Consider the following 25,191-nt stretch of genomic DNA (forward strand, 5'->3'; position numbering starts at 1 on the left):
TGCAGTAGGCATACAATCCTACGATTAGTAATGGCTTGAAGTAATGGTGGGATAGGATGGAGGTATTGCTTGGTTTTGGCCCTCTGGGGGCCAAAAGCCACCGCCGCGGCCAGACTGATGCTCTACACTCTGTTACCGAAGCTCAGCCACCAAAAGATAGGAGTTAGAAATACTAAAGAGACTGTTTCCCATCAAGGGACTTTCTGACGCCAAGTGTAAGCCAACTGTCATTCTTTCTTTGTTTTGCTTGTTACAGTCATTCTTTATCGTCCTCCGGACAATGCCACTCTTTAATGCAAAAACCCTGCTGGCAGGGCTCTGCGCTGCCAGCATCGTCTCACCATCGTTAGGGCTTCCTCAGTCGTCGCATCCGGGCTCTTCGGCTGTTGCAAACACTCAGGGTAGGGCCTCCTCTGAGAGCCATCCTTCATGGACTTTGGAGTCGGATTCAACAGCTACCACGGTTTCAGCCTCGAATACCCCTTTGTACTCTCCTTCGTCATCGGCTACGGCCTCCCTTGGTGCTACTCAGGGGTCCTTGACTAATGACCATGATGGAGCATCGAAGTCATCCACGCGCTCTTATGGGGTCACTACAATCTCGTACTCCAGCGCGCCTGTAAATACACCCCAGAGGTCAGTATTCCCCTGAGAACCAGACCAATGAATTCTAATTGAAGTAGTGCCCATGAAACATCCGCCAGCCCGTCCACTCCTTCGGGTCCTCACTCTCATACGACGACATTGTCAAGCTCTTCTGCAGGTGTTCCTGCTCAAAGTCAGACTACTTCGTCGAGTCGTTCTCACTCTGTCGTCTCCAAGGAGACTTCCACTCGCTCACCTAGCAGCTTGTTCACTCCTTTTGCTTCCACTGAGACTCCCACGAGTCCATCTCATACTTCTTCAACCCACACTCTTTCCACTCATTCTTTTAGCTCCTCAGAGCATGCTTCATCTGAGTCTGCTACATCATCCCGTACAGTCAGTACATCGAAGCATACCCACACTCACACGTCTACGTCTTCCACATCTTCATCAGACACCCCGGAAAGTTCGTCGGCTTTGACCCAGCACGAGACTTCCACGAGCTCTTCGACGCCTATTCGCTCTCATACCCCTACCGCGTCGACGCCGGCTTCATCCAAACCATACACTAGCTCTTCGAAAACCCACACAACTCATAGTCATACTGAGGACACCACATCAAGCTCTGCCTCTCATACTCCTACGTCTTCCAAGTCCAGCTCCAGCTCCGCAGAGGATGCCTCGTCAAGCCCTGCATTCCATTCTCCTACTCCGAGTACCCACTCCATCACCACCACAACGAACACTGATACCAGCCAAAGTGCTAGCATCACGTCCGGTCCCTCCACGACACCGAACTCGACAATTACAACCACCAGCAGCACAACAACTTCTTCGGTTGATGTCTACGCCATTATCAAGCACCTCTATAAGCTCGTGAAGGACACGTACCCAGTGATCAAGAAATGGAAGGAGGACCCCAAGTCCGTCAAGGCATCCGATCTCATCAAGCCCCTGAAGCGTGTCATTCCTGTGGCGGATGACGTTCTCGACGTGCTTGGGGCTCCGAGTTCTTTAAGTTCAAGCTCTGGTGATAGCGAATCGGTGCTCGACAGTTGCAGCAGCGGTGGAGGCCTGCTGGGAGACCTCATCGGCATTGCAAGCTGCATCTCCAGTACTGCGGATGAGGCAGTGTCAATTTTGGGCAGTTCCTCAGACAGTGATTCTTCGGATGAATCCACACTCTCATCTTACTTTGACGCTTTCGAGACCGAAGGAAGTTCCCTCAGTGCAGTGGGAGTGACGGCGACTGGCTCTACCGCGACTAGCACTGGCACGACAACGACCACATCCTCTGGCGATACGTCTTCGAAGTCTACGAAAACTGCCACGTCTACCAACACGGGTTCTGACACGTCCACTAAGTCCACGAAGACCAAAACCTCGACCAAGTCCACCACAACCTCCGACTCTAGCTCGTCTGCCGGCTCAGGAGGTCACTCGGCGAGCGCGTCTGCCTCACCCACTTCGACAAGCACCAAGGAATCTTCCACCTCCACGAAGACCAAAACCAAGTCTAACACTGAGTCTTCCTCAAAAGCAGCATCGTCATCCGCTGCAGCAAGCAAGACTGATTCGTCTTCTTCTTCCGCAAAGTCCACATCGACGGACTCTACCTCCACGAACAAGACCACTTCCACCAAGTCCACCGCGACCTCTTCTTCGGCACCGCTGTCTGCATCCTCGTCAGCCCACACATCCAGCATTGCTACCACCAACACAACATCGACCAGCACCGATAGTAAATCCAGCACGTCGACCGACACCACGACGATTATCATTCACACGCACAGCGGAACAGCCAGCGGCACCACCACACACCACACCTCCACTGTGACTCCCTCACCATCGCGTAACCAGACAGCCACGACCCTCGTCACCACAACCTCGTCCTACACCCCGCCCCTCTGCTACAACCAGTAAGCCCTGCCCCCTGCCCCCAACCCCATCCCAACCAACCAGCCCACTAACCCCACACAGCGCGGACCCCGACAACGGCGCCGGCAACGTCTGCATCTGCACGCGAAGCAACGGCGACTACACCACGCTCTCGGAACTCCCCTCAGGCAGCGGCTGCTCCTACACCTCCATCCCAACCCCGACAACAACCAGCACCACCAAGACCACCAGCACAAAAACCACCTCGGACCCGCCCTTCACCGTCACCGAACTAAACAGCGACGTGATCGTCTGCGCAACCTCCACCCTCAGCTACTTCTCCACCTTCACATATACGAAATGTGCCGGATCCAGCAGCACAATCTACACGGCCCCGACGCCGACCCCCACCGCGCAAGTGGTCATCGCCTACCTCTCCGACGTGTACAGCTTCTGGTCATTCTTCACGCCGGACATCGGCTCGTCAATTGACTTCTGTAACGATGCGGAGGCCGGCGAGCTGGAGGCTAGTGGCAGCATCAAGGTGGTGGATCCGCCGTATCCGGATGGGACGAAGGAGTTGGATTTCAAGATCCACGATATGAAGAATTGTGTTTATAAGGGCACGAGTGATGAGCCGGGGACGTTTACTTGTCCGGATCTTGGGAAGACGGTCGATTGTGAGAGTTATGGGGAGAATAAGGTACATGATTGTTATGGGGCGTTGTCGGTGAGTATGTTTAATCCGGTGGTGAGGTGTCAGTGGTATTAGTTAGTACTTCATTCTTAATGAGAAGGGAAGTTGGGAGAGTTGGTTGGTAGGAAGGGAGGGGTTTGTTGTGTATAATTATTTAGAGATTTGTAATTATTGGATGCTATTACGTTTATTGATGATTATTCTTAGGACGGGGGAGTAGTTTACTAGGAGGGTATAGATTGTGCTTCTACCGGTAGTATGGAGTTGCAAGCTGAGGTTGGTACCATGTATGACTCTAATATGAAATAGAGATAGTAAGATGGCTGTGCTGAAGGCTGCCTTAGCAATGGCAACATCTGCTTATATACAACCATTGAATGTGTTGAATTCTCTTGAACTGGTAATATGAGTGATATATAAACTAACGCCATAACAGAATGGTATCTAATCGTACAAGATAAGCCCCCGACCAAAGTCCCATTAAAACCTTTATCCAGGTAAGTAGTCACCCAATATGGTATTCCAGTAATGCCTTCTCCCACATCCCCGAACCTACATCCACATAGCCATCCAAACCCACGCCCATGCCCGATCGACGATACCATAACCCAATCTTATGATCATCCGGAAGGATATTCACATGAATCGAGTCAACACGGCGTGACTCTGGAACCAGGTCTCCCGGCATGAGGCCTTTAGATTCAATATCAATTAAACGTTCCAGGACGAGCACGGCCCCCGGTGTTGTCCAGAGACCTTCTTGTCTCTGGCAGCTGCGTAGTAATTGTAATGCTTCTCGCCGGATGTACCAGTCGCGACATTTAAAGGCACAGAAGAAAAGAGGGGGGATGATGCCCATTCCGATGGAGAAATTAGGCATGGTTGATTAGGCGGGTGTGGAGAGGAGGAGGATTTTGGCGAGCGCCACGGCTCGGCCGAAGTTGAGGTGAAAGGCATCGAAGCGGGTTTCGCTGCCGCCAAGGCGCGCTTCTGTCGCGGCCATGATGTAGATGATCTCGCTCCAGAGTTTGAGGACAGTGAGGATGGTGTTGTCGCGGAGGATGAGGGTGTTTCCGGCGCATGTCATTGAGTTGTCGAGTTCGGTGGTCCAATGCTGGAGTTTATTAAGGATGGCCATGCGTCTGCTGTCTAGGACGGTGCAGTAGCCTGGTGAGGAGGTGCCGGAAGGACGTGGAGTCAAGACGAGTCGGCCTAGACTGACGAGCAGGCTGCCTGCCTTTTCTAAGCTGTCGGTCGGTTCTTCGAGGCTGAGATCATTGATCTCCATATAGGGAACGTCGAAGCGATTGCTATCTACCTCTTCAATGAAGACTTCGTCGGCGAACGTCGACCATTGTAGTTGTAGATGGGCAAATACTTTCATCAGCACTGAGCCAGTGGTGGAATAGCCCGGCATGTCTGTGGTCCTCCATTCTTTGAGGAGTTTGAGACCCCCACGCAAGTGACAATAGGCAGAGTGCGTATCACCCTGCAGGAACATGAACGAGACGAAGAGTACGCAGGTGACGAGGGTTATTTGCATGTTAGAGCGGGATAGAACTCCTCCACCCGCTAGCTGATGTCTCAGTGAGGAAATTGCTTTGACACATTGCTGGAGAGGCAGACGGCTGTCTATGGCCCCCTGTCCGGTGCTGGTTCGCTCAAAGTTACAGTGGAGCGCACTTAGGGCAATGGCAGCGTGTCTGACCGCTGGCTCGGCCTCGGTGACTTGGTGTACCAGACGCAGCCAGAAATCATCGTCAAAGTAACCAGAACATTGAAAAGAAGTATTCCTGCGGAAGAAGTCGAGATACCAACGCTCCTGCCGGGTGAGGTCGATCTCATTGGTGTGTAAGATCAGATCCGACACTAGAGACGGCACACTCACCGTTGAAGATGAGCTGCTCGTCGATGATGGCGATGTTGAAGCGAGCCGGAGTCTGGAAGCGCGCGTTCTCCTATCGATTGTTTGCTGGTATCCATCGCAAATCCGTCCAGTGCTGCTGCACATGCGACAGATAGGTCGGGTCTCGTCACATTTCTTATGGCGTATCCTACATGATCCACATTAACGATGGTGTCCCCACGCACAAGCAAACAATCCAAGATCCACGGTGACTCCGTACCTACAGGTCCGACAACCCGTACGCACCTTGGTGTGACTGACCCGAGTTCTTTTCTTCGGCGCTGTTTCCTGAACACCCATGGCTGATGATGACATGTTGGAAGCAGGCCAAGATTCCGCAGCCTATATATGCGAACTGGCTATTCAGCCAGCGAGAATCAAGAGAGTCATGGCCAGGGCAATGGGGAACAAATGGGGGGGAAACCAGGATGAGGCAGTGGGAGGATGACACTAATGCTTCCTGCTCGCGTTAGTCAGCCACAGCCGTTTGGGGGCGATTCGGCCTGATTGGATCCGTTCGACAAGGAAGATGAGGTTTCTTCCATCGTTTGGGACCATGCAAAAGTTAAGTTTCGCCAGGAGGGACGTATTTCCGAAGATGCCGGTGAAATTTGCTCTCAACCTGCAGAGGATGCTTTGTACCTTGTGGGCAATTTGCCTTATTAGTATGGATCAGGGACCTGACCTTGGTACTCCTTGGTACTAACAAGAAGGAACCAAGCAGCAAAGGTATGTGCTCGGGTCCCCGCACATCCAATCCACTGCACTCACGATCGACTAAAAGGGAACCTTTCAAAATCCGATCGAACTCCGATCGAACAAGCTACAAAGAGCATAGGCTTCCTCACAAAGACCACAATATCAAGCATTGCAGATTAGTTGCTGCTGACGAATACGACACGTCGGGTTACCGGATCCTTTCCCTCGTGTTTTGGAATCCTTCGGCTCCTCCCCTTATTGCGCCGGTGCGTTTTTGCATCCAGGCACAAAGGCCATCGAGTGGTCATCAAATTTGACATGAATCAGGAGTTTCAGATCTATATTTTGCTATGATTTTCGCCCCCGCAATGCTCCCGGATAATCAACCGCCGTGATCGTCAGTCTTGGCTCCTGAGCAACCACCGCTTGAATGTCAACCTAAATCCTCCCTCCAACATCTGTGTGAGAAGAGAGAGACGATAGGTGTACTCACGGGTATAAGCATAATCGTGCCGGCTTGTCTGAAAGCTAAAAGCTGGGGACATGTGGCTGCCTGGAAAACGCCAACGAGGCTGAAACGGGAGATAGTTGTAGATCACCGGCGCTGCGGGCTAATTGGGGATCGCGAGATTGTCTCATATCCAGCCCCAATTCCTCATGTCTGGACTACTGTCTCTAACTTGGACCCGCCTCTGAATGAGCGTGGCTAGCACGTTTTGTGCGGAGTGCCAACTGTATGCAGCACCACTCAGGAGCCTGGACCCCATTATTCATCACCTGATCGTTCAGCCACGAGTCGTATAACACAGCGCTTCAGCCTCTTCAGCTGAGGTTCAGGGCACCGATGCTGGTCATTGGAGCTGAGCAAGTCCTACTTGCCGTGCTAGTCTTGGAGGAAACGAGCATCATCGATATGCCGGGCTGTTATCTCTCGCCAATCACAGGACGGGCTTCGCATGCATGGGCTACATCCCACTGCTCTTACCAGCTCAGTCTTCCTGAGATACCCTAAACCCCAGAAGGATGTACGATCCGGGGTTTGCAAGAGGGCCAATCAGTCATGGTCGTGATGGCCTCTCTCCTTTCTTATCAATGTGGGTTCCCCTGCTTTTGTGATCTTCCATCTTGGCACCTGGGATCAGACTTCTCGATAACAGCAAATGGCGACCGCAACTGATTCTAAACGAAGGTTTTTGTGCGACGAGACTGTCTATTTGTATTCGTGTGGGCTCTTGGCTCAGATAACGATCTCTTTTACAGTTCGGAATAAGTAACCACACGCAGCTGAAGATATCTACGGAGTAAAGATATCGCCTATGACCCATCTCAGAATGGGTCCAGCCAAGAGACCGTGCAGTCAATGTGCAGGTAGGGGGATAAATTCCAGCTCCTTACCATGATTTCATTATACTATATGATTCAATGGCCCCTCAAGCACAGCAGACCCGAAAGTCTCTGAGAATAAATTTCGGAAATCAGTTTATTATAGTAGTGATTGCCATCGCTTTGTCTCTTGGCTCATCATGACTGAGGTGCGTGTTTGCTTTTGCGACAGCCGGTGACATTCCCAGACTTGTTTGGCTAATGATGCACGCGATGTCACAGCCAGTCTACAATTACTCAACGCCGGAGGGTGGTGATCCTACCCAGGTCGACGTGAACGCGCAATACACCGGATTCGAATACAACTATGTCTATATTACTACATGCACATTCATCGTGTTCCTTATCTTACCGGGGATTGGGATGCTCTACAGCGGCTTGTCCCGGAGGAAATCCGCGCTGGCCCTTCTCTTCCAGGCCTTTATGGTTCTTGCAGTGTAAGTTCGCCAGTCGCGACCCTTTTGATATTTAGTGCAACGCTAATCATGATATAGATCTACATTTCAATGGCTGTTTTGGGGATATTCTCTTACCTATTCAAGAGACGGCGGGCCCTTTATCGGTACACTGAAGAACTTTGGACTGATAGATGTCTTGGTGGCGCCCTCGCCCGGCTCCGCGGTCTTACCGGAGGTCGTCTTCTGTCTATTCCAGCTCCTATTTTGTGCATGCACAGTAAGTTTGTCCAGGTGATACGAAAGCGATGTACTAAGGTTGTAGGTAATGATTGTCGTTGGAGGTGCCTTTGAACGAGGTGGCATTGTACCTTCATTGATCTTCAGCTTCTTCTGGGCGACCATAGTTTACTGCCCGCTAGCCCGATGGACATGGAGCAGTAACGGATGGCTCTACAACCTACCGGCCATTGACTTTGCGGGAGGCGGCCCCGTGCATATCGCGTCCGGGTGTACAGCTCTGGCGTATGCGTTGGTTTTGGGAAAGCGTAGGGATCACGGGGACCCTTTACTGCGCAAGCCCCACAATACGACTCTGGTCTTCCTCGGGACAGTGATGATCTGGACTGGATGGTTGGGATTCAATGTACGTGAGGTCCTCTCTTCTCCAGTATTCGAGTCTAACAGCAATACGATGATAGGGAGGCTCGAGTCTGAACGCCAGCATGCGTGCCATGGTTGCTGTTTTCAACACCAACACCGCCGGTTGCACAGGCATTCTCGGATGGGTTCTGGTTGACATGATCCGGTACAAAGGAAAGTTCACAGTTGTTGGTGCGTGTGAAGGTGCTATTGCTGGCCTGGTCGGGATCACGCCAGCGGCTGGTTGCGTCTCGCTATGGCTCGCAGCATGCATCGGTTTCATTACCGCCATTGTATGCTCCTCCCTCAAAATTGTGAACGAGTGGATCAATGTCGACGAGGGCATGGATGTGTTCAAGCTGCATGGCCTTGGTGGTATGGTGGGAGCTTTCCTGACGGGACTGTTCGCAAGCGAAAAGATATCTGCCTTGGATGGCAGCACGCTATCCCCCGGAGCGATTGATGGCAATGGAGTTCAGGTTGGGAAGCAGTTGGCAGAGATTTGCGCTATCGCATCGTACTCCTTCGTGGTATCCTACATTATGCTTCTCATTCTCAAATATATTCCCGGAATGCAGTTGCGGGTGAGTGACGAGGATGAAATGCTGGGACTCGATCGGACTCAGTTTTTCGACGAGCAGATTGGGGATTGGTCCATGGCGATGCCTGGCTCAGCGAGTCCCACGCTGGTCGGGGTACCCAAAGAATCCTCTACGAGCGTGACGGAGTGCCGGGAAAGAAAGGGGAGCGAAATATAGAATATGTAGAAGCCATCTATGTTGCTTGTGCGATATGTGAATGATAGAGTTCGGTCTGTATGCAGGGAAATGCAGCTATAGGACGGTCCGTTAACCCAATTCGGTCTGCTGACGGGGTAGCCAGCCAGGTAGTTATGTGGGTATAATCTACCGACGCAATGCTTATAATAGTGCCTGCAGGTGCAATGCACAGCCAAGAGGAGGGGTCCAGCTGGAGAGAAAGTCAGGCATCGGGATGGCACCAGATGATGATGCAGCGCACCCATGGCCGCGTCATACTATACGAGAGTGAACAGCAACCGATCTAAAAATATCCCGACGGTGACTCTCTCACTTTCTATCATGGGAAGAGGATCTTGCCAGTACAACCAAGTATATTTTATTCCTTCTAGTGGTGTCGTTGACCACTCTCCGCACGAGGGAAAGAAGACAATAACATCGCCGATATACTTCAAAGAAAGTCTTGGCTTTCTTCATAAGTGGGGTCGATCGAGTGGAGGCGGATTTCAGATTGATTCCCTGTCACATAATCCATGCCGACATGCAGATAGGTAGATACAAATAGCAGAACTTCATCAGATGCTATGGCAACGCAACTGATTAACATGTGACGCTACCCATAGCTTTAAATCCAGCTGTTGTACAACCACGCTCTCAAATAGGCGGGTAGTTAATAGCCTATGAAAAAGTACAGACACCACTCTTCCCAGTACGCTGGCATGCATAAAACGATGTTTGAGGGTGCAGGTATTCGCAATCCGACGGATGATCCCCTCGATTGCGTGTGTCTTTCCTGCGGAGTAAACCTTCACGCGAATGGCAGGTCATTTAGTTGGTTGGTGTCGATCTCGGGGTTCAAGGACACCATTTCTACCCGCTGGTCTGGCACATCTGTCGTCATCCCCAGAACCTACTCCGTGCTGGTACATAACCTTGGCTTGAGGGAGGGAGGACGACGAGAGAGAATGAGAGGATGGATGGCGGGGGAGGGAATCGCCGACCGAGCATCACAGCCAATCATGGATGAGGGATGGCGCAACAAGGCTGGCGAGCTTACGTCAAGCGGGCCGGGGTTGCATTCTTGGCTGGCCCAGACCCTTTTTTTTCCCTTTCTTTCAACTTTTTTTATTTTATTGGAGATGGATGTTCCCTCTGATTCTACTATGGTCTATAAAGATGGAGATATGTTGATATATCTATTCAATAACTGTATAGACATGTACTTGCTAAGATAGAGCCACATCAACGGAGATCCCATTATTATCACAAAGCTAGGTGGAACGCCAGCTCATTTCATCTTTAAATTAATTCAGCTGGACCCATTCCCAGACGGGATCCAGGTTCCCGACCTTGCCCGATCGGGACTAACGGCAAGCCTTAGGCCTGCAGTTGGTCGCGTCAGCCAGCCGTTCCCGGCGAGAGGCAAGACGAGGCCTTATCTTTTCTTTTCCCTCCCCTTCTCCTGCTGCTTGCTATCCCCACCCTTTCCTCTCCTCTCCTCCTTCTTCTCCAGGCCTTTTGTTTGGCTTTGGCTTGTTTTTGACTTCGTTGTCGTTATCTTGCTGCTTCTCAGCAAGGCCATTCGTTTTGACTTCCCTCTCCGTCTTTCGGCAGGTTCTTCACTCTCCCACTAGACATTGTAATCAATTATCCGCGTCGTCCCACCTCCCATACTACAATTCCAGCCCACGACTTCGCCCCCCCGTCCCGCTCACACTCCGATAATAAGCCTTGTATCCATATCACGGATCCACTCGAATTGTCATGGTTGGCGATTTTGGCTGCAATTAATTCACGAGTATCAATCCTCTTCTCGACATCCTCATGGGCAAACGTAAGGCTCCCGTCGCATAGTCCTCAATTCTCGCCGATATGGAGGCTGATGAATATTTGAAAAATAGACCGATATGGAGTCGTTCTGGACGCGGGTTCGTCCGTAAGTAATACTGCGCTATATGTACCTCTTCGCCATCTCTAATTCCGGAGATAGGGAACTCGAGTCCACGTCTATCGCTGGTTGGACAATGCTGTCGCGCGGGAAAAGGGAAAGCATCTGCAGACATTGCCCGAAGTGAAAACCAAATCCGACTGGACGAAGAAGATACATCCCGGTATGTCTGGTGGATGGCTCGGTTCACGTTGCCATGTCTCACGGTGGATACTAAGATACTAACGCCTGTCTTCTGTATAGGAGTGTCGTCGTTTGCGAACAAACCGGAAGAAGTCGGTCCTGAACATCTCGCAGAACTTCTCGAACACGCGAAACAGATCGTCCCTGATGACGCCGTGAAGGATACACCCATTTTTCTACTCGCCACTGCGGGAATGCGACTGCTTCCTGACGTACAGCGCAACCTCCTGCTTGAACAAATTTGCTCTTATGTCGGCTCGAACTCGGATTTCCTACTTCCCGATTGCGGCGTCCATATTCAAGTCATTCCGGGTGTCACCGAGGGCTTGTACGGATGGATCGCGACAAATTATCTGTTGGGAAGTTTCGATTCCCCAGGAACGCATGATCATGGCAAGGGACACCATACGTACGGCTTTCTGGACATGGGTGGTGCTTCTGCGCAGATTGCTTTCGCCCCAAATGCGACTGAGAGCGAGAAGCATGCGAATGATTTGACTCTCCTACGGCTGCGCAATATCGATGGATCGACCCAGGAACATAGAGTCTTTGTCACCTCGTGGCTCGAATTCGGCGTCCATGAAGCGCGCAGGCGCTATCTGGAGTCGTTGCAGGCGGCCAGCGCTATCGGAGACGTCAACGAGCTTCCTGACCCGTGTCTGCCGTCTGGATTACGTACTACGATCGATGGCAAGCTTCTTGCCACGGATGACATTGATGGGATGCATCTTTTGGGAACCGGCAAGTTCGATGAATGTCTGCGACAAACATACCCGCTACTGGACAAGGACGCGCCGTGTCCCGATCAGCCCTGTCTCCTGCACGGGATGCATGTTCCGGCTATTGACTTTGACGTCAACCATTTTGTTGGCATCAGCGAGTACTGGCATACGACTCACGATGCGTTCGAGATGGGTCACAAGGACAAGGCATACGACTTTGCCACTTACCAGGAGCGTGTGCGATCATTCTGTTCGCAAGATTGGGCGACCGTGGAGAACGGTCTCGAGGCCCACCAGTGGGGAAAGAAATTCGATCGGGAATCGGCCTCGGAGATCTGCTTCAAGGCGTCCTGGATCATGAACGTGTTGCATGATGGAATCGGGATTCCGCGCGTAGGACTAGAGGACATTACCGGCTCGGGTCACAACGGAACCAAGGAGGTGCTGTCCCACAGCCAGAGCAAGGGCTACTTGGACTCCTTCCAGGCCGTGAACAAGATTGATTCTACCGAAGTCAGTTGGACACTGGGCAAGATGGTCCTCTATGCCTCGTCTCAGGTTCCCTTGGAAGCAGAAGAAGCCCTTCCTGTCGGCTTTGGCAGCAATGTTGCCGGCGTACCCAGCGATTTCCAGTACCCCAGTGTGGAGCTGCTGCCCAGTCCCGAAGGCATCCATGGCACAACGTGGCATGATGCGCTCCTGGAAGGGAGCTCGTCACGCCGAGCCCCGGGCTTCATCTTGTTTCTGCTTATCGTGATATTGGTGGCCTTCTTCCTTTGTGGCCGAGGCCGTCGTCTGAAAGTCTACCATAAGATTAAGAACGTCTTTGGTTGGGGTGGTCCGTCTCATCCCAACTACCCGAAGCGGAGGAGGATATTTGGTGGCAAGCTCCCCTTCTTTGGTCCCAGAAGCCCTACCTATGAGCGCGTCCTTGAAGAAGGCGCTCAGGAATTCGATCTCGGCGTGAGCGGATCCAGCCGCAGCTCGTTTGACGGGGGGCGTCCCTCTGAAGCCGATGCCGCTAGATTTACGGCCCCCAAGCGGGCCTCTAGTTGGGGCAGTGGTAATACGACGCCCACCTTCAAATATGCATTGGACAATTCCTCGTCTGGGACCATTGGGCTCGGAATCTCGGCTGGGTCAGGAACAAACGCAATGGACCGACACGGGCTGGTTGTGAGGACCGAGAGCAGGGATCATCTGGCACCTCTGGCATTGGGACCGACAACCAATGGACGCCGCTCCCGAGCGGGCAGTCCTTCGAGATCCCATCCCAAGTCACCACTTATGACCCCGCTAGCAGACGACTAATGCTGCTGTATGATTATGTTTATGTTGCCGATGTTGCATCACTCTGGCGTTTGGTTCTGTATTATTCATGACTTGCAGGGGGGAATCTGCAAGCCCAGGTCGCTGCTTGAAGCCGGCGTATGACCGCATAATAGTCCTTTGCTTCTTGGTGCCATATTGTCAGGGGCGTGCTCCGGAGTACATAGCTACTCTTTAACTTTTATTATACTAGACTATTTATGAGAGTCATAATACAATACAAATTAAAAGAGACATAATTCCTATCCTTGCTCGTTCTCGTAGTAAATGCAGACATCCTGTTATAGTGGAACTGCTCACGTGCGTAGCTGACGGCGGCTCACCGCCCGGGCAAAATCAGCAGCGGCAGTCAAGATAGTCAAGATGCGCGACAGAGCTCCGTCTTCAATCTCATCATCCCCGCTACTTCAATTGGCCTTTCTCCTCGATCTACTATTTGCTCTACATCAGTCGCTCTGCGCAGCTTTCTTTTCTTTCGTGCATGATACCCCAATAGAACCCGTTATCGATCCCGCCCGCCACCATGCGATTGACCGTTGAACTGATCCAAAATTCCCTGTCCTACATCAACCCGCTCAAAGACCGCGAGCTAGATCTTCGAGGTGCGTTCCAGCCACCAGTCCTGAAAAGAACAGATACTACACTTTTGAGATGAGCTTGATTGATATCGGTTTTGTGTTTGAGTCGTATAGGGCACAAGATACCCGCTATTGAGAACTTGGGTATTGCCAAGGTAACCTCTTCCCACCACCTCATTTCTCTCTTGGAATGTCTTCGCGGCAGCATTATATATGGTATAGAGGCTAAGAAAGGAACGGTAGGACCAAGATGCAATCGACCTAACAGACAACGATATCACCTCCCTCGGAAACTTCCCCTTCTTCCCTCGCCTCCGCACCCTCCTCCTCGCGCGTAACCGAGTCAAGCAGATCCAGCCGACGATATCGACCTCGGTGCCGAATCTGAGCGCGCTGGTTTTGACGGCGAATAACATGAACGAGTTGGCGGATTTGGACCCGCTTAGAAATCTGGCCCAGTTGACGCATTTGGTGTTGCTGGAGAACCCTGTTACCAGGAAGGAGGTAAGCTTCCCCTTTTCTTTTATTTCCTCTTTTCTTTTTCTAGCGAGATCAAAGCAAAGCAAAGTCTAATATGAATGGTCATTTGTGTAGCACTACCGCTACTACGTCATCTGGCGCATCCCCAGCGTCCGCTTCCTCGACTACCAGAAAGTGAAAGACGCGGAGCGCGAAAAAGCCACCGAGTTGTTCGGCACAGCGGAGGAGCCGTCTGCGCTGGCGTCTAAGATCATGGGAATCAAGTCTCGCACGTTTGATGTGCCCTCGGGCGCTGGGGGTGCGGATCGTGGTGCGCCCGCGGATAAGGCGGTGCGGGTGAAGTTGACGGAGAAGGAGAGGAAGAGGGTGGAGAAGATGATTCGCGAGGCGAAGAGTTTGCAGGAGATTTCGCGGTTGGAGAAGGAGTTGAATGAGGGGAGGATACCTGGAGGTGCATTGGATTATGCTGATAGTGATGAGGAGATGCAGACATAGTAGTAGATGGGGGAGTGGTTTGTTTTGTTTCTGCTCGGGATTGCTTGATGTATTATCTGTGGTATATTTATTATGTGGTTAGTGCTGAATGGATGGCACGGTGTTTGGTCAATAAAAGACTCTTTCTGATACTATAGTCTAGATGTACTGGTTTGCAAATTTCACAGATATATGAATAGGAAACTGTCACGTATAATCAATTCCTGGCCGTGTAGCTGGAAATCCTCGACAATCATCGAGTCATAGGAGCTTAGCACCGTTCCATAGATAGGTGGTTAATCAACTTAGAAACTACAAGGAAGTAGAACAGTCACCTACTACTCGAGTATAGCAGATGTTATATTGACATAACTACCAACTACTAAAACAACTAAATACTAACCTATATGCTTAAGTCAATAACTCTTATAAACAGTTACATAATTTGCCGCAATGCCTCGAAAATCACTGTTAATTCGATAACTACTGTAGCTCTTCCCCATCTTCACTATATTAGTACACAGTCTTGAAACATATTACGATATCTCTGATTCTGCCATTCACCTTGCATCAGCACTATCTCATCTTTCCAAATCCATGATTACTAACCCGATAGGAAATTGGGGCGTACTCCATGAATCACCTGGCAGTATGGTATGATTGATGAGTGGTATATATAGCAGCTGAGTACCGCCAATCTGTTCCATGAATGCACTTTTCACGAACCCATGATATAGCAAACAAGTAAAAGGTACCAATCAAATATCATAAATTTACAATAATGGATACCCAATAATAACCATGACTACTAATCTCTGCATCCACAACTCAATGATGCCAATCACCAACCCAACCACACAACAGATCAGATAAGATAACAGCACGTGCCGCCATCAACACCACACACACACCCAACGTCATGCAATAGCTATCATCTAGTAGCTCCCCTCATCATCTCATCCCATTCTTTCAACCCTCACACACAACCACCATCAATCCCCCCAATTAATATCCCTCTATTTCACAAAATCAACCCACATATTAATACACAAAAATGCCCCCCAAACCAGCCCCCTACCTCCCCCTACTCTCATCCCACCTAACCTCCTCCCCCACCTCCACCTCTATCTCCCTAACCACCCTCTCAACCCACCCCATCACTCGCACCCCACAGCCTCGTTCCCGCACCGTGGAATTTCGCGGCTTCTTCCCAACCTTAAACCTACACTCCTCCGCCATCCAGTCCCTCAAGGATCAGCACATAGGCCTGAACCCCGATATCTACGAGTCGGAGATGATTGCCCTCACGACGGATAAGCGGATGGAGAAGGTGCAGGAGATGGAGAGCTCGGCGGGTGTAGTTGAGGCGGTGTTTTGGTTGAAGGAGGTGGGGAATCAGTGGAGGGTTAGGGGGAGGGGGGTTATCATTGGAGGGGATCCGGAGGATCAGGGGGAGAGGGAGGGGAGGGGGTTTATTGAGAAGGGATTGAGGAGGAAGGAGGATGGAGGTAACGGGGAGGGTGATGGGGAGTGGAGCTGGGAGAGGCAGATTGATATGTATTTTGCGAATCATTCGCCGGGGATGCGAGGTCAGTTTTTTCTTCATTTATGTTTTGGGGATGAGATGGGGATGGTTGCTAATGGGGATTGTAGGAACGTTTAAGAATCCACCTCCTGGTACGCTGCGGAGTCAGGATCCCGGGAACCCCGAGCTCAAGCTGGGTCAGAAGGTAGAGGACCTTAAGGATAAGGTTGCGAGGGAGAATTTCAGGGTCGTGGTGATTCGGCCTGAGGAGGTCGAGAGGCTGGATGTCAATGATCCTTCGAATCCGATTCGGACGAGGTGGACGGCTGTGAGGGATGGGGAGGAATGGGAGGAGGTGGATTTGTGGCCTTGATTGATATATCTTTTTTCATTATTGATGGGGATAGGTGCTATTTTTGTTAGGGTGATAAAGGTGATGTTATGTGTTTCATTATTTTATGTAGATTATATGATTGTTTTTTTGTATGCTGTGTCGGACAATGCAACTAAATGAGGATATGTGATGAAACCTGGCTCGTCTTTGAATGTAGCGGTGAGATAAACCCGAGGTTCATTGTCTTGTTTGTCACGGCTTTGTTGCTTGTCCGGATAAAGCGTTTTGTGTGGACATTGCCGATGAGTTGTATTCTGAAACACATAATTAGCATAAAGAACACCTCCATCGGGACAACATCGTTGTGTTTCATGCCGGGATCAATCTATAAATCGGCTATAGCCATCAGCAATTATTATCCACTCTGTCCTACCGTTATAAATCATAGCTGAATCGACTCCCTCCCTGTATTAACATCCTCCGCGGTGTAACCCACGAACAAACAAATCCTCAAACCCTCAAACCAACTACATGTCTTCGTCCACCGAAGGTGATAGACTCATCTGCCCCGAGTGTCGAGGCTACTGCGACGTTTCAGACAACTGTCCCACGTGTACTGCCGCTGAACCGGCTATGCTCAAGGCGGAAATCTCCGATTCGCAGGACGACACTGCTTTGAAGATGGCTCCGTCTGCTGAAGATTCCCCCCAGCAGGTGGGTTGCCCCCTCGTTGAATTGATGTGGAGCAGCGCTAACGATTGTTTGTCAGGATAATTCCGACGCTTCATCTGCCACAGCCAAGGCACCCTCGGCTCCTCAGTCCCCTTCTGCTCCCCAAACGCCCCAAGCTCCGCCTCCCCCTCCTGCCGCTCCAAAGAAAACCTCCAAGACTGTCAAGAAGTCCAAGAAGATGGAATCTTCCAGCTCTTCCAGTAACAGCCCACAGAAGGAGAAGTTGACGCCGGCCTGTGCGTCATGCAAAAAAGCAAAGAGACGGTGCGTGCATCGCAGCGTTATTCCAGGTGGGTTACTATAAATTTTTAGTACAACTTATTTATTGCTAACGTGGCATAGACGCGGAAGGACAAGGGACTTCCCAGCCCCCCAAGAAGCGCAAGCAGACTGCTGAATCAGGGGCCAATCCTAAGAGGGCCCGCAAGGATTGCGGCGATGCCAGCGGCGATAACGATACTGGGTCTGAAGGGGGGCAGCCCATCAAGCTCAAGTTTAAGAATGTCGAATTCGAGACCGCTAAAACAGGCGAATCAAGCACACCGAAGAAGAGGGGTAGGCCATCCAAGACATTGCCTGGCAATGCTGAAGTTGGGACTCTGCCTAGTATGGAGGAAGAGGAGGAAGAAGAAGAAGAAGTCCCACGCAAGCGAGCAAAGGATAAAAATTATGGGTTTCCAAAGGATAGCCTCCTTGCGGCGTCAAGAGTGACGGCCTTTAAACACTTGGACAAGCAGTTACAAGACAAGATACTAGACTGCGAGGACAAATGGAAGGCGGCCAAGGATACTATCGAGGAAATCCGGTATATACTGAATAAATGGATGGAGCTTTGGGAACATGGCAAGGTATAATGGTCGGTACGGATTATACTTCTTTCTTGCGTCCGTTTCAACAAGACCGTCATGAGTTATCTGGTTTCTTTGGAGTTAACAAAGGGGTATTTTTTCTTTGTTTATTGCTGTCCTCCCATTTGATCTCGGCGTTAGGAAGGCAGCTAGTGTCCGGCGTCACGGATTGATTTGGACTGCCAGAGCCTAGCCCGACGAACTGTTCGGGTCGAACAAGCTAGAAATGGACAAAAACACCTCATATTATTAGGCACGGGGGTATCTCCGTTGAAAATGATAATGAAATGCATCAACATATTGCCTGACTTACCACTGGCGGCCGGCCGGGTGGTGTGCAGCGGGACAAACTTGCTGCACAGCTCTAAAGTACCGTAGGGGTGGGGGAAACCTCGCAATGCAGTGGAATCAGCAGACAGGAATGACATGGTAGCTGAGTATTTAGTACACCGAAATCCAGGAATCATGGACGAACAAGTCATCATGCCCAGGACCGTTCTCCAGGATTATCTGGGATCACAGCATAACATGCCGCGAGAACAAAGCCAACCATGTTTGATGGCTCTGTCATCCCACGGCTCCGTGCGGGACGATCGGCGGTCCCGCAGCCCAATCCAACAAGAAGAGCAAGACATGATGGGAGGAATCCTGGGCGGGTCACGGCCTTGCAGTGGTCGAGGCATCTGTCAGTCAATGGCAGAATATCCTGGTCATTTCCGAGAGCTCTGACTCGTCTTGAGATCCCTGCCTGGCCGTGGGCACCGGCCGTTACGTGTCATGACTTTCTTGGGTAAAGTCGCCGTTAGCGAGTCTTGGATGGCTTTCGGCTTTGACCGGAGATTTCAAGTTCATTCCTTGCAGCTGCGACATTGGACAATGGCTTGATGCAGACCCATGTCGATGGGAAGTGGTTAGGGTGTTGTGATTGATTGACTGATGAGGGATGGCTGGTCCGTGGTGTCAAAGGCAGAGTTCTTCTTTATGACGGGTGGTTCTGTGGCAGCACGTGTTCCGGCTCGAAATTCTTTGACTCTAGACTATTTATTACTTACAGTAGTTGTGGATGAAACTGCCACTGGACGTGTTTGGAATATATGGGGAGGAAAGCTTCCAGAATGCCACACACGGGGACCTCATTTCTGGAAGGCCTTGTTGCTGGTGCCGGTCGGGTTTCATCTGTGACGGGAGCTCGTCTAGAGGTTTCCTCCGAACCCAGCCTGACACTACTGCTGCTGCTGCTGCTGCTGCTGCTGCTCGTTCTCCTGCTCCTCATTGATCATCACCTTATGATGCTTATTATGATCTGGGTTCCCCCTCACGATGGTAAGATACAGAGGCATGAAAACACTCACCGCTGGTCCGGTGGTGTCTTAGCAAGGACTTAGTAACAAGTTGGGGAGCACCGAATATGTATGTACTTTGGGTGTAAGTACTTAGTCGCACAACACAGTCTTCGTCTCGTAAGACAACCAGCCTGCAACCAATCCGGGGCCCCCGAACAATGACAAAGAAGTGGAAAGAGGGAGTGGAACCAGCCATGGGATTGCCCGAGTGGCCCGGCACTGGCAGGGGCACCCCTGTCAATGGAAGCATATCGAGGAACCCTAATAATAATACCGAACATTGCTTACTACTTTCGCTCTAGTCCATAGTTACATACTGGTATCCCCCTGGTCGTCGTCATGTGAAAGAGCGGGCTGAAATATTACGGTATTGCATCCTGCTGCATGGCTCAGACCCACGCTTCGGGCTTCACTTTCGGGGACGTCACTCACCCTCGCAGTAAATAGTAATAGTATTCTTCTTCTTCTTCTTCCTTCTTTGGTCCTGTCAGCTCCTTCACAACCAACTCACTTCTTCTTCCATTGCTTCTCTTTTCTGCCCTCCTTTCTTCCCCTCCCCCCCTTCTTTTCATCTCCTGATGGTGGTTTGATCCTCTAGTGTCAATCACCTCTACTCTTCCATCATTCATTCTACCTTCTTCTTCCCCGGTACCTTATTTTCCTCCTCCCGCCCACTAGCTCGACACCGCTCTCGTGCGCAGTCCCCGATCCATGGAACAGTCGTAGGTTCCTGAATCCCTGCACCTTTGTTCTCATCACCACCGCCCATCGGCTGTTCACGACTCCACGACGAAACGAATTCGCTACTTCGACCATCATCCACTCTGCCGTCAAATCAGTGTTAGTTATTTTCTCCTTGCTAGCGACCGAGACGGCTGGGAACTTCTCTAGAGTGGGCCTGGTGGACCACCAACCACACACTTGACTTTCCGCCCGGAAGTACAGATCCGGTCTACGAAGCACATGTTCTCCTTCTCCTCACACTGAATTCACATCATGCCTGCTCAAATGGACGCCCTGGGGGCTTTCACCCACCTTACCGAAAACATTCCCTCCTGGATCGATCGACTTGCAGAATTATCTGCCCACACTGCTGCGAAACACGCAGAATACGCCGAGGCCTACAGAAGGCATGTTTCGGTGAGACCGCGCCGTCGCAAGAACAGCTCTGTCTGCTCCATCCGAACCGAGGACCTGCGCTCGTCGGCCCCCGAGACAGAAACTCGCCCTCAATCTTCCGCAGCGGCAACAAACACCACCGTCACGACGCCTAATACCTCCCAACACGAAGCGAATGTGAACCCTCGTAAACGGGGTGCTGAAGATGCACCCTGCATGGAAGCCAGGGACAGGGACCTGCTTGTCAGTACGCGCAACAACCTCATCATTCATTATGACGGCCATACGCAGCACGTTTTGGAGGAAATGGTGCGCCATATCGGAACAGCTCGCAACAACATTCGGAAAGGCAGAATGACTCAGCTGCCGTTGCCAGGATATCGCAGCAAGATGCTGGACAGAAGCGCGAGGATGAATAGCTTGGCCCCTTCACTTTCCCCCTCCGAGTCCGGCGAAGACGATGTGTTATCTAGCATCCGCAAAGCCCGAAACCGGGGCCCTCCGGTGCCTCGCGCCCCGGAAATGCCCAGAGAGTCGCCATTTGATATGGCGGAGAAGCAACTGGAACTGGTGCATGGAGTGTGTGAGACGGCGGCATACCAGTTTCTTCGGTCCGGAGACTGTTCGACGGAGTTGAGCAGCGTAGAAGGCAAATTCAAGAGCCTTTTAGACCTGGCTACCAATGAAGTCCGTCGCTTGAAGGCCGAACAGCCCCAGGAACCGACTATTGAGGAGGACGAGACGGAAGCACCGGCCATGGAACCCGCGACCACGACCATTGAGGTTGACAGGCAATCTTTGTCGAAGATGGACACCATTGAGGTGGATGATAGTGCGCAGTCAGTGGAATCAATCGACTTGACAGCTTTTCGCGCTAATCGCCTTCGCCGAGGATGAGCCATGGCGACTCACTTACAGCATTGCGGGCGCACTCCTTTAGCGTGGTTGGGTTGCATACCCTTCAATATTCATTCTACATAAGCGACGATACCACCGGGATACATTTTTTTATTTTGCTTTGTGTTCCATCCCTGTCTCTTTCTGAAGCTGCATTTTTCTAGCCATTTACTATTGATCATATCTCACTTACAAGCGTGACTGTCATTAAAGCGCGTGGAGTTGGCTGGGGCATTTGTTTTGTCTGGACTTTTATCATTCATCCCTTCCTTGCTATTCATCAAAACACATCTTTCTATCTGCATACTAGTTGTTGTCAATGGGTACATATATTGTTCGACCACAAATCATCCACTCGATACGGACTCAATGGGTTAGTTATCAATGTGGTGCCCATGGCATCCAGCCTGTGTAACCAGGTTGCCTTGTCCCCCACGGGCATCTAGCTACATTTAGTGGTTGCCCAGTCCAGTCTATAGTAAGTATTACCTAGTGGGAATCGTCACAGGGGTGACAATACCATACCGGGCTCCATCCCTCGGGCTCCACTCTCATACAGACGGAGAAGGCGGAAATCTGACATTCCTTCCTCGTCGCTACTGTCCATAATTGGTCCATCGCCTCTTTAGCGATGTTGTTGAACCCCGTCTAGCCATTGAACCTGGAGCTGATCCAGTCCCGGCCCCGCCGCGATGGACCAGATTCCAGTGCGAATCCGGGAGGGATTGACAGCCGCGACCGGGTCGGAGCAATTTAGTCTGCTGGCACACAAAACTCCTCTTTCTCTTCCTTTCCAACCTCCAATGGTTGTCGTCTCGCTGCCTTGTTGATGGTGGATGTGGATCTTTTTGTTCGCGGGGTCGTTGTATTGAAGGTGTGGTATGGATCCCGTCCCGTCCCAGACTTTCTTTTCCACACACACACACAACCCCCCCCCGCCTCTCCTTAATCTATTGTTTCTGCAGTGTTTTATGGGGTATTTTCGCTGAAGACTGCTTAATTATTTGACAGTCCGTAGTAGGAGATGGATTATGGGTTCAATACTGATAAGCCGGTCTGCATGTAAATCAGCAAAACTACCAAGTAAGCTGAGTGGTTTTTATCTTCACCGAAACGCATCCGCGGCATAGCCGGCGGCGCCGAGGCACCGATCTCGCTCGCTCTCTCTCTCGGCTGCAACTTGGCTTCTTAACAGTAGACGAGTCCGTTACTGTCTGTTGATTAGTTACCGAGCGGGCAGCAACCGTAAGCCCGGTCACTCACTCTAAACTCTCCAAGCATTAGGCTTCCCCCCACCCGAACCACAACTGTTCTTACAGGGGGGGTTGTGGACATGGATGTTTAACGTTAATCCAGGTCATTTGGCCACTACTCAACTAGCTTTAACTGACTCAGGATTATATTACTCTGTGGCTGGCATCTAAATGGCTGGCTATGCGCGAACTAAAATTAATGTCAGCATCGTATTTTGCGAACTATACTCTGGTGGCTTTACTCGCTTATGAAGTCATCTCTACCCGAGGGTTTAGTCTCGCGTGTGTCTGAAGAATAACATCGGGGTATCGACTTTAGAGTCGAGAATCAAGGATTAGTGAATATGCGAAACTTATTCGGATCCATAACACCCTGAAGAGATTCGGCTATCTCCAATCTCTGCGAGTAAAACGATCAAGCATAGAGATTATATAAAAAGGCCAGAGTCTACGGCCCTGCTAGTATGTATATGCTTGAGTCCTTTTTGATGAAGTCACACTGACCATGGCATGTGCAGAATGTCTGGACTTATCTGGTCCGCCTAGATGCCTTTGTTCTTCATGCTCCTATCCGAGTAGTAGTACAAGCGGTCAGATGTGGCCACGACCTGACCGTTTGCCGGTCGTACCTGCCCTTCCGTGGCCTGTGACTAGACAAAATGTCCCAGTCGATAATGTCCCAACGGAGCTCATTATATGGAGCATTCTGGCTCCTGATCCCAAACCCAAGGGTATTACTATGTCCACCTGATTACGCATATCACTATTATGCCCGACTATCATTATAATCTGTTCCTCTTCACTATGGCCCTCTAGGGACCTGACAAAAACCCTAGACCATGCGCTCCTCTCAGTGTTGCGGCAATGTCCAAACCCAACTGTCAAAGGCCACTCCACGTTATCATTGTGGGTGCCTCGATCGCTGGCCTCACTCTCGCCCACTGTTTGTCCAACACTGGAATCAAATTTACCCTTCTCGAAGCAAGATCTGATACATATCCCAATGGTGCTGGGCTTGCCATCCTTCCAAATGGCGCCCGTATTCTCCACCAGTTGGGACTGTATCAAGAGATGTTGGTCCAAGGTCAATGCATGGTATCGCATAGCACTTGGCTTGAAACCGGACACCTCCTGCGACGAGTTGATGCGGGACGAATTCGATCTTTCAGACGGTATGCGCCCGGTGTGTCCTTGGAAGGGATGCGGACTGACTGCGTGTAGAACTGATTATCCTGTCCTCGTTATCTCCCGACGGGCACTCCTAGGCATTCTATATACTCGCCTCCAGAGCAGTCGGCTGTTCTTCAATCGACGAGTCGTCCGCATAGTGTCATCTGCGGATAATGTTACGGTTCATAGCGCAGATGGCATGAGTGTTTCCGGTGATCTGGTGGTTGGTGCGGACGGCGTTCATAGCACCGTGCGTAAGCAGATGTGGCATCATATCAGTGAAGCCAATGGTGCTATTGCCAGCTCTGGCTGGTTATCTGAAGTCCCCTTGACCAATTCCTTCGCTGGTGTTTTCGGTGTCGCTCAGTCGATTCCCAGGCTGAATAGAGGAGACGTCCATCGGACTTATGGACATGGCTGGTTAACAGTTATTATGGTGGGAGCGGACTCCAGAGTCTGCTGGTTTATGTCGATTGCGCGCACAATGATGCCAGTGTTGAACTCGCGCCATACTTCCGACCGCGCCTGTGTATCCAGGATCGTTGAACCTTTTCTGGAGAAGCATGTTACCAGCGACGTCACATTTGGCGAAGTCTTCAATCGCTCTGAATCATGCATATTGGCGTCACTGGAAGAGGGATTTCAAAACAGATGGTCCTGGGGCCGATTTGTAGGGATAGGGGATGCGGTACACAAGGTAACTCTCGCACACCCTGAATGCGTCATGGTAGGGTAGTTGACAATGATCTATAGATGGCACCGAACATAGCAGAAGGTGCCAATTGCGCCATTGAATCCGCCGCATCGCTTGCGAACCATCTAGTTTCCTTCACCGGCGAATCCCCTTCTTTGTACACGGAAGAACGACTCACTCCAATGTTGAAGGCTTGGGAAGATTCACGTAAGCGCAGAGCGAGGGGTCTTTTTCTCGTCTCATGGTGTGCGGTCCGCATAGAAACGACAACTAGCTGGGTGCTCAAGGTACAACAAGTGTTTCTTGCACAATTTCATGCAATGGGAATTGGCTTGCTCACTTCGATCACCTCGCGTACGGCACGAGTAGACCATCTTCCTTTACCACTGCCGCAAAAGAGCAGTACACAGCAAGTTCCGAAGAACAAAGAGCACGAAAGTGTATGGAACTTTCATGTGTTACTACTACCCCTAGCAGCGGCAACCAGCTTCATGTTCTATGCTTTGCATGCCCTGGTGATGTAGACAATGAATCATCTCTCTGGGCCAAGGGTGGTTGGTTTCTAAGAATGACAGGATAATATTATTAACTGCGTTGTTTTCACACAGAAACAAATTAA

General features: G+C 50.9%; 11 protein-coding genes across 11 annotated transcripts; 9 read left to right on the plus strand and 2 right to left on the minus strand.

The window, feature by feature from the left end:
* Positions 1-280: 280 nt before the first annotated feature.
* BDQ94DRAFT_166386 (uncharacterized protein) lies at positions 281-3,608 on the plus strand (the record flags this gene model as incomplete). The annotated part of the gene is made up of 4 exons (XM_026770534.1): positions 281-636; positions 684-2,504; positions 2,566-3,166; positions 3,597-3,608. 4 exons carry the CDS (start codon positions 281-283, stop codon positions 3,606-3,608), a joined length of 2,790 nt encoding a protein of 929 aa, XP_026631205.1.
* Positions 3,515-3,881, minus strand: BDQ94DRAFT_135828 (uncharacterized protein). The gene has a single exon (XM_026764754.1). The coding sequence runs from the start codon at positions 3,846-3,848 to the stop codon at positions 3,666-3,668; it is 183 nt and encodes a 60-aa protein (XP_026631207.1). The 5' UTR covers positions 3,849-3,881; the 3' UTR covers positions 3,515-3,665.
* BDQ94DRAFT_135829 (uncharacterized protein) lies at positions 3,515-5,176 on the minus strand. Its single transcript, XM_026764755.1, has one exon. The coding sequence runs from the start codon at positions 5,169-5,171 to the stop codon at positions 4,047-4,049; it is 1,125 nt and encodes a 374-aa protein (XP_026631206.1). The 5' UTR covers positions 5,172-5,176; the 3' UTR covers positions 3,515-4,046.
* A 1,904-nt stretch (positions 5,177-7,080) lies between these two features.
* BDQ94DRAFT_74228 (ammonium transporter) lies at positions 7,081-9,232 on the plus strand. Its single transcript, XM_026776437.1, has 5 exons — positions 7,081-7,297; positions 7,371-7,585; positions 7,643-7,823; positions 7,869-8,189; positions 8,245-9,232. The coding sequence occupies exons 1-5, from the start codon at positions 7,289-7,291 to the stop codon at positions 8,941-8,943; spliced, it is 1,425 nt and encodes a 474-aa protein (XP_026631208.1). The 5' UTR covers positions 7,081-7,288; the 3' UTR covers positions 8,944-9,232.
* A 1,160-nt stretch (positions 9,233-10,392) lies between these two features.
* Positions 10,393-13,359, plus strand: BDQ94DRAFT_135832 (putative nucleoside diphosphatase (Ynd1)). Its single transcript, XM_026764756.1, has 4 exons — positions 10,393-10,777; positions 10,845-10,879; positions 10,934-11,054; positions 11,135-13,359. Exons 1-4 carry the CDS (start codon positions 10,768-10,770, stop codon positions 13,105-13,107), a joined length of 2,139 nt encoding a protein of 712 aa, XP_026631209.1. The 5' UTR covers positions 10,393-10,767; the 3' UTR covers positions 13,108-13,359.
* Positions 13,360-13,522: 163 nt separating this feature from the next.
* Positions 13,523-14,868, plus strand: lea1 (U2 snRNP complex subunit LEA1). Its single transcript, XM_026764757.1, has 4 exons — positions 13,523-13,727; positions 13,818-13,858; positions 13,947-14,207; positions 14,298-14,868. The coding sequence occupies exons 1-4, from the start codon at positions 13,649-13,651 to the stop codon at positions 14,676-14,678; spliced, it is 762 nt and encodes a 253-aa protein (XP_026631210.1). The 5' UTR covers positions 13,523-13,648; the 3' UTR covers positions 14,679-14,868.
* An 843-nt stretch (positions 14,869-15,711) lies between these two features.
* BDQ94DRAFT_166391 (uncharacterized protein) lies at positions 15,712-16,555 on the plus strand (the record flags this gene model as incomplete). Its single annotated transcript, XM_026770535.1, has 2 exons — positions 15,712-16,246; positions 16,311-16,555. 2 exons carry the CDS (start codon positions 15,712-15,714, stop codon positions 16,553-16,555), a joined length of 780 nt encoding a protein of 259 aa, XP_026631211.1.
* BDQ94DRAFT_74295 (uncharacterized protein) lies at positions 16,485-17,033 on the plus strand. Its single transcript, XM_026776438.1, has one exon. It carries the CDS (start codon positions 16,693-16,695, stop codon positions 16,966-16,968), a length of 276 nt encoding a protein of 91 aa, XP_026631212.1. The 5' UTR covers positions 16,485-16,692; the 3' UTR covers positions 16,969-17,033.
* A 14-nt stretch (positions 17,034-17,047) lies between these two features.
* BDQ94DRAFT_166392 (uncharacterized protein) lies at positions 17,048-18,102 on the plus strand (the record flags this gene model as incomplete). Its single annotated transcript, XM_026770536.1, has 3 exons — positions 17,048-17,230; positions 17,286-17,538; positions 17,591-18,102. 3 exons carry the CDS (start codon positions 17,048-17,050, stop codon positions 18,100-18,102), a joined length of 948 nt encoding a protein of 315 aa, XP_026631213.1.
* Positions 18,103-19,905: 1,803 nt separating this feature from the next.
* BDQ94DRAFT_135840 (uncharacterized protein) lies at positions 19,906-22,177 on the plus strand. Its single transcript, XM_026764758.1, has one exon. It carries the CDS (start codon positions 20,436-20,438, stop codon positions 21,453-21,455), a length of 1,020 nt encoding a protein of 339 aa, XP_026631214.1. The 5' UTR covers positions 19,906-20,435; the 3' UTR covers positions 21,456-22,177.
* A 1,395-nt stretch (positions 22,178-23,572) lies between these two features.
* BDQ94DRAFT_166394 (FAD-dependent oxidoreductase) lies at positions 23,573-25,096 on the plus strand (the record flags this gene model as incomplete). The annotated part of the gene is made up of 3 exons (XM_026770537.1): positions 23,573-23,880; positions 23,930-24,575; positions 24,632-25,096. 3 exons carry the CDS (start codon positions 23,573-23,575, stop codon positions 25,094-25,096), a joined length of 1,419 nt encoding a protein of 472 aa, XP_026631215.1.
* Between the last annotated feature and the right edge of the window lie 95 nt (positions 25,097-25,191).

Source organism: Aspergillus welwitschiae, assembly GCF_003344945.1.
Source record: "Aspergillus welwitschiae strain CBS 139.54b unplaced genomic scaffold BDQ94scaffold_3, whole genome shotgun sequence".
Classification (NCBI taxonomy): domain Eukaryota; kingdom Fungi; phylum Ascomycota; class Eurotiomycetes; order Eurotiales; family Aspergillaceae; genus Aspergillus; species Aspergillus welwitschiae.

Coding starts and splice junctions, on each gene's coding strand:
- BDQ94DRAFT_135828 (XM_026764754.1), bottom strand. CDS start 3,848: ATGCCGGGAGACCTGGTTCCAGAGTCACGCCGTGTTGACTCGATTCAT.
- BDQ94DRAFT_135829 (XM_026764755.1), bottom strand. CDS start 5,171: ATGTGCAGCAGCACTGGACGGATTTGCGATGGATACCAGCAAACAATC.
- BDQ94DRAFT_74228 (XM_026776437.1), top strand. Junction 7,586..7,642: donor GCCTTTATGGTTCTTGCAGT/GTAAGTTCGCCA, acceptor ATCATGATATAG/ATCTACATTTCAATGGCTGT. Junction 8,190..8,244: donor CTGGATGGTTGGGATTCAAT/GTACGTGAGGTC, acceptor ATACGATGATAG/GGAGGCTCGAGTCTGAACGC.
- BDQ94DRAFT_135832 (XM_026764756.1), top strand. Junction 10,880..10,933: donor TTCTGGACGCGGGTTCGTCC/GTAAGTAATACT, acceptor TTCCGGAGATAG/GGAACTCGAGTCCACGTCTA. Junction 11,055..11,134: donor GACGAAGAAGATACATCCCG/GTATGTCTGGTG, acceptor TCTTCTGTATAG/GAGTGTCGTCGTTTGCGAAC.
- lea1 (XM_026764757.1), top strand. CDS start 13,649: ATGCGATTGACCGTTGAACTGATCCAAAATTCCCTGTCCTACATCAAC. Junction 13,859..13,946: donor AGAACTTGGGTATTGCCAAG/GTAACCTCTTCC, acceptor AAGGAACGGTAG/GACCAAGATGCAATCGACCT. Junction 14,208..14,297: donor ACCCTGTTACCAGGAAGGAG/GTAAGCTTCCCC, acceptor TCATTTGTGTAG/CACTACCGCTACTACGTCAT.
- BDQ94DRAFT_74295 (XM_026776438.1), top strand. CDS start 16,693: ATGAGGATATGTGATGAAACCTGGCTCGTCTTTGAATGTAGCGGTGAG.
- BDQ94DRAFT_135840 (XM_026764758.1), top strand. CDS start 20,436: ATGCCTGCTCAAATGGACGCCCTGGGGGCTTTCACCCACCTTACCGAA.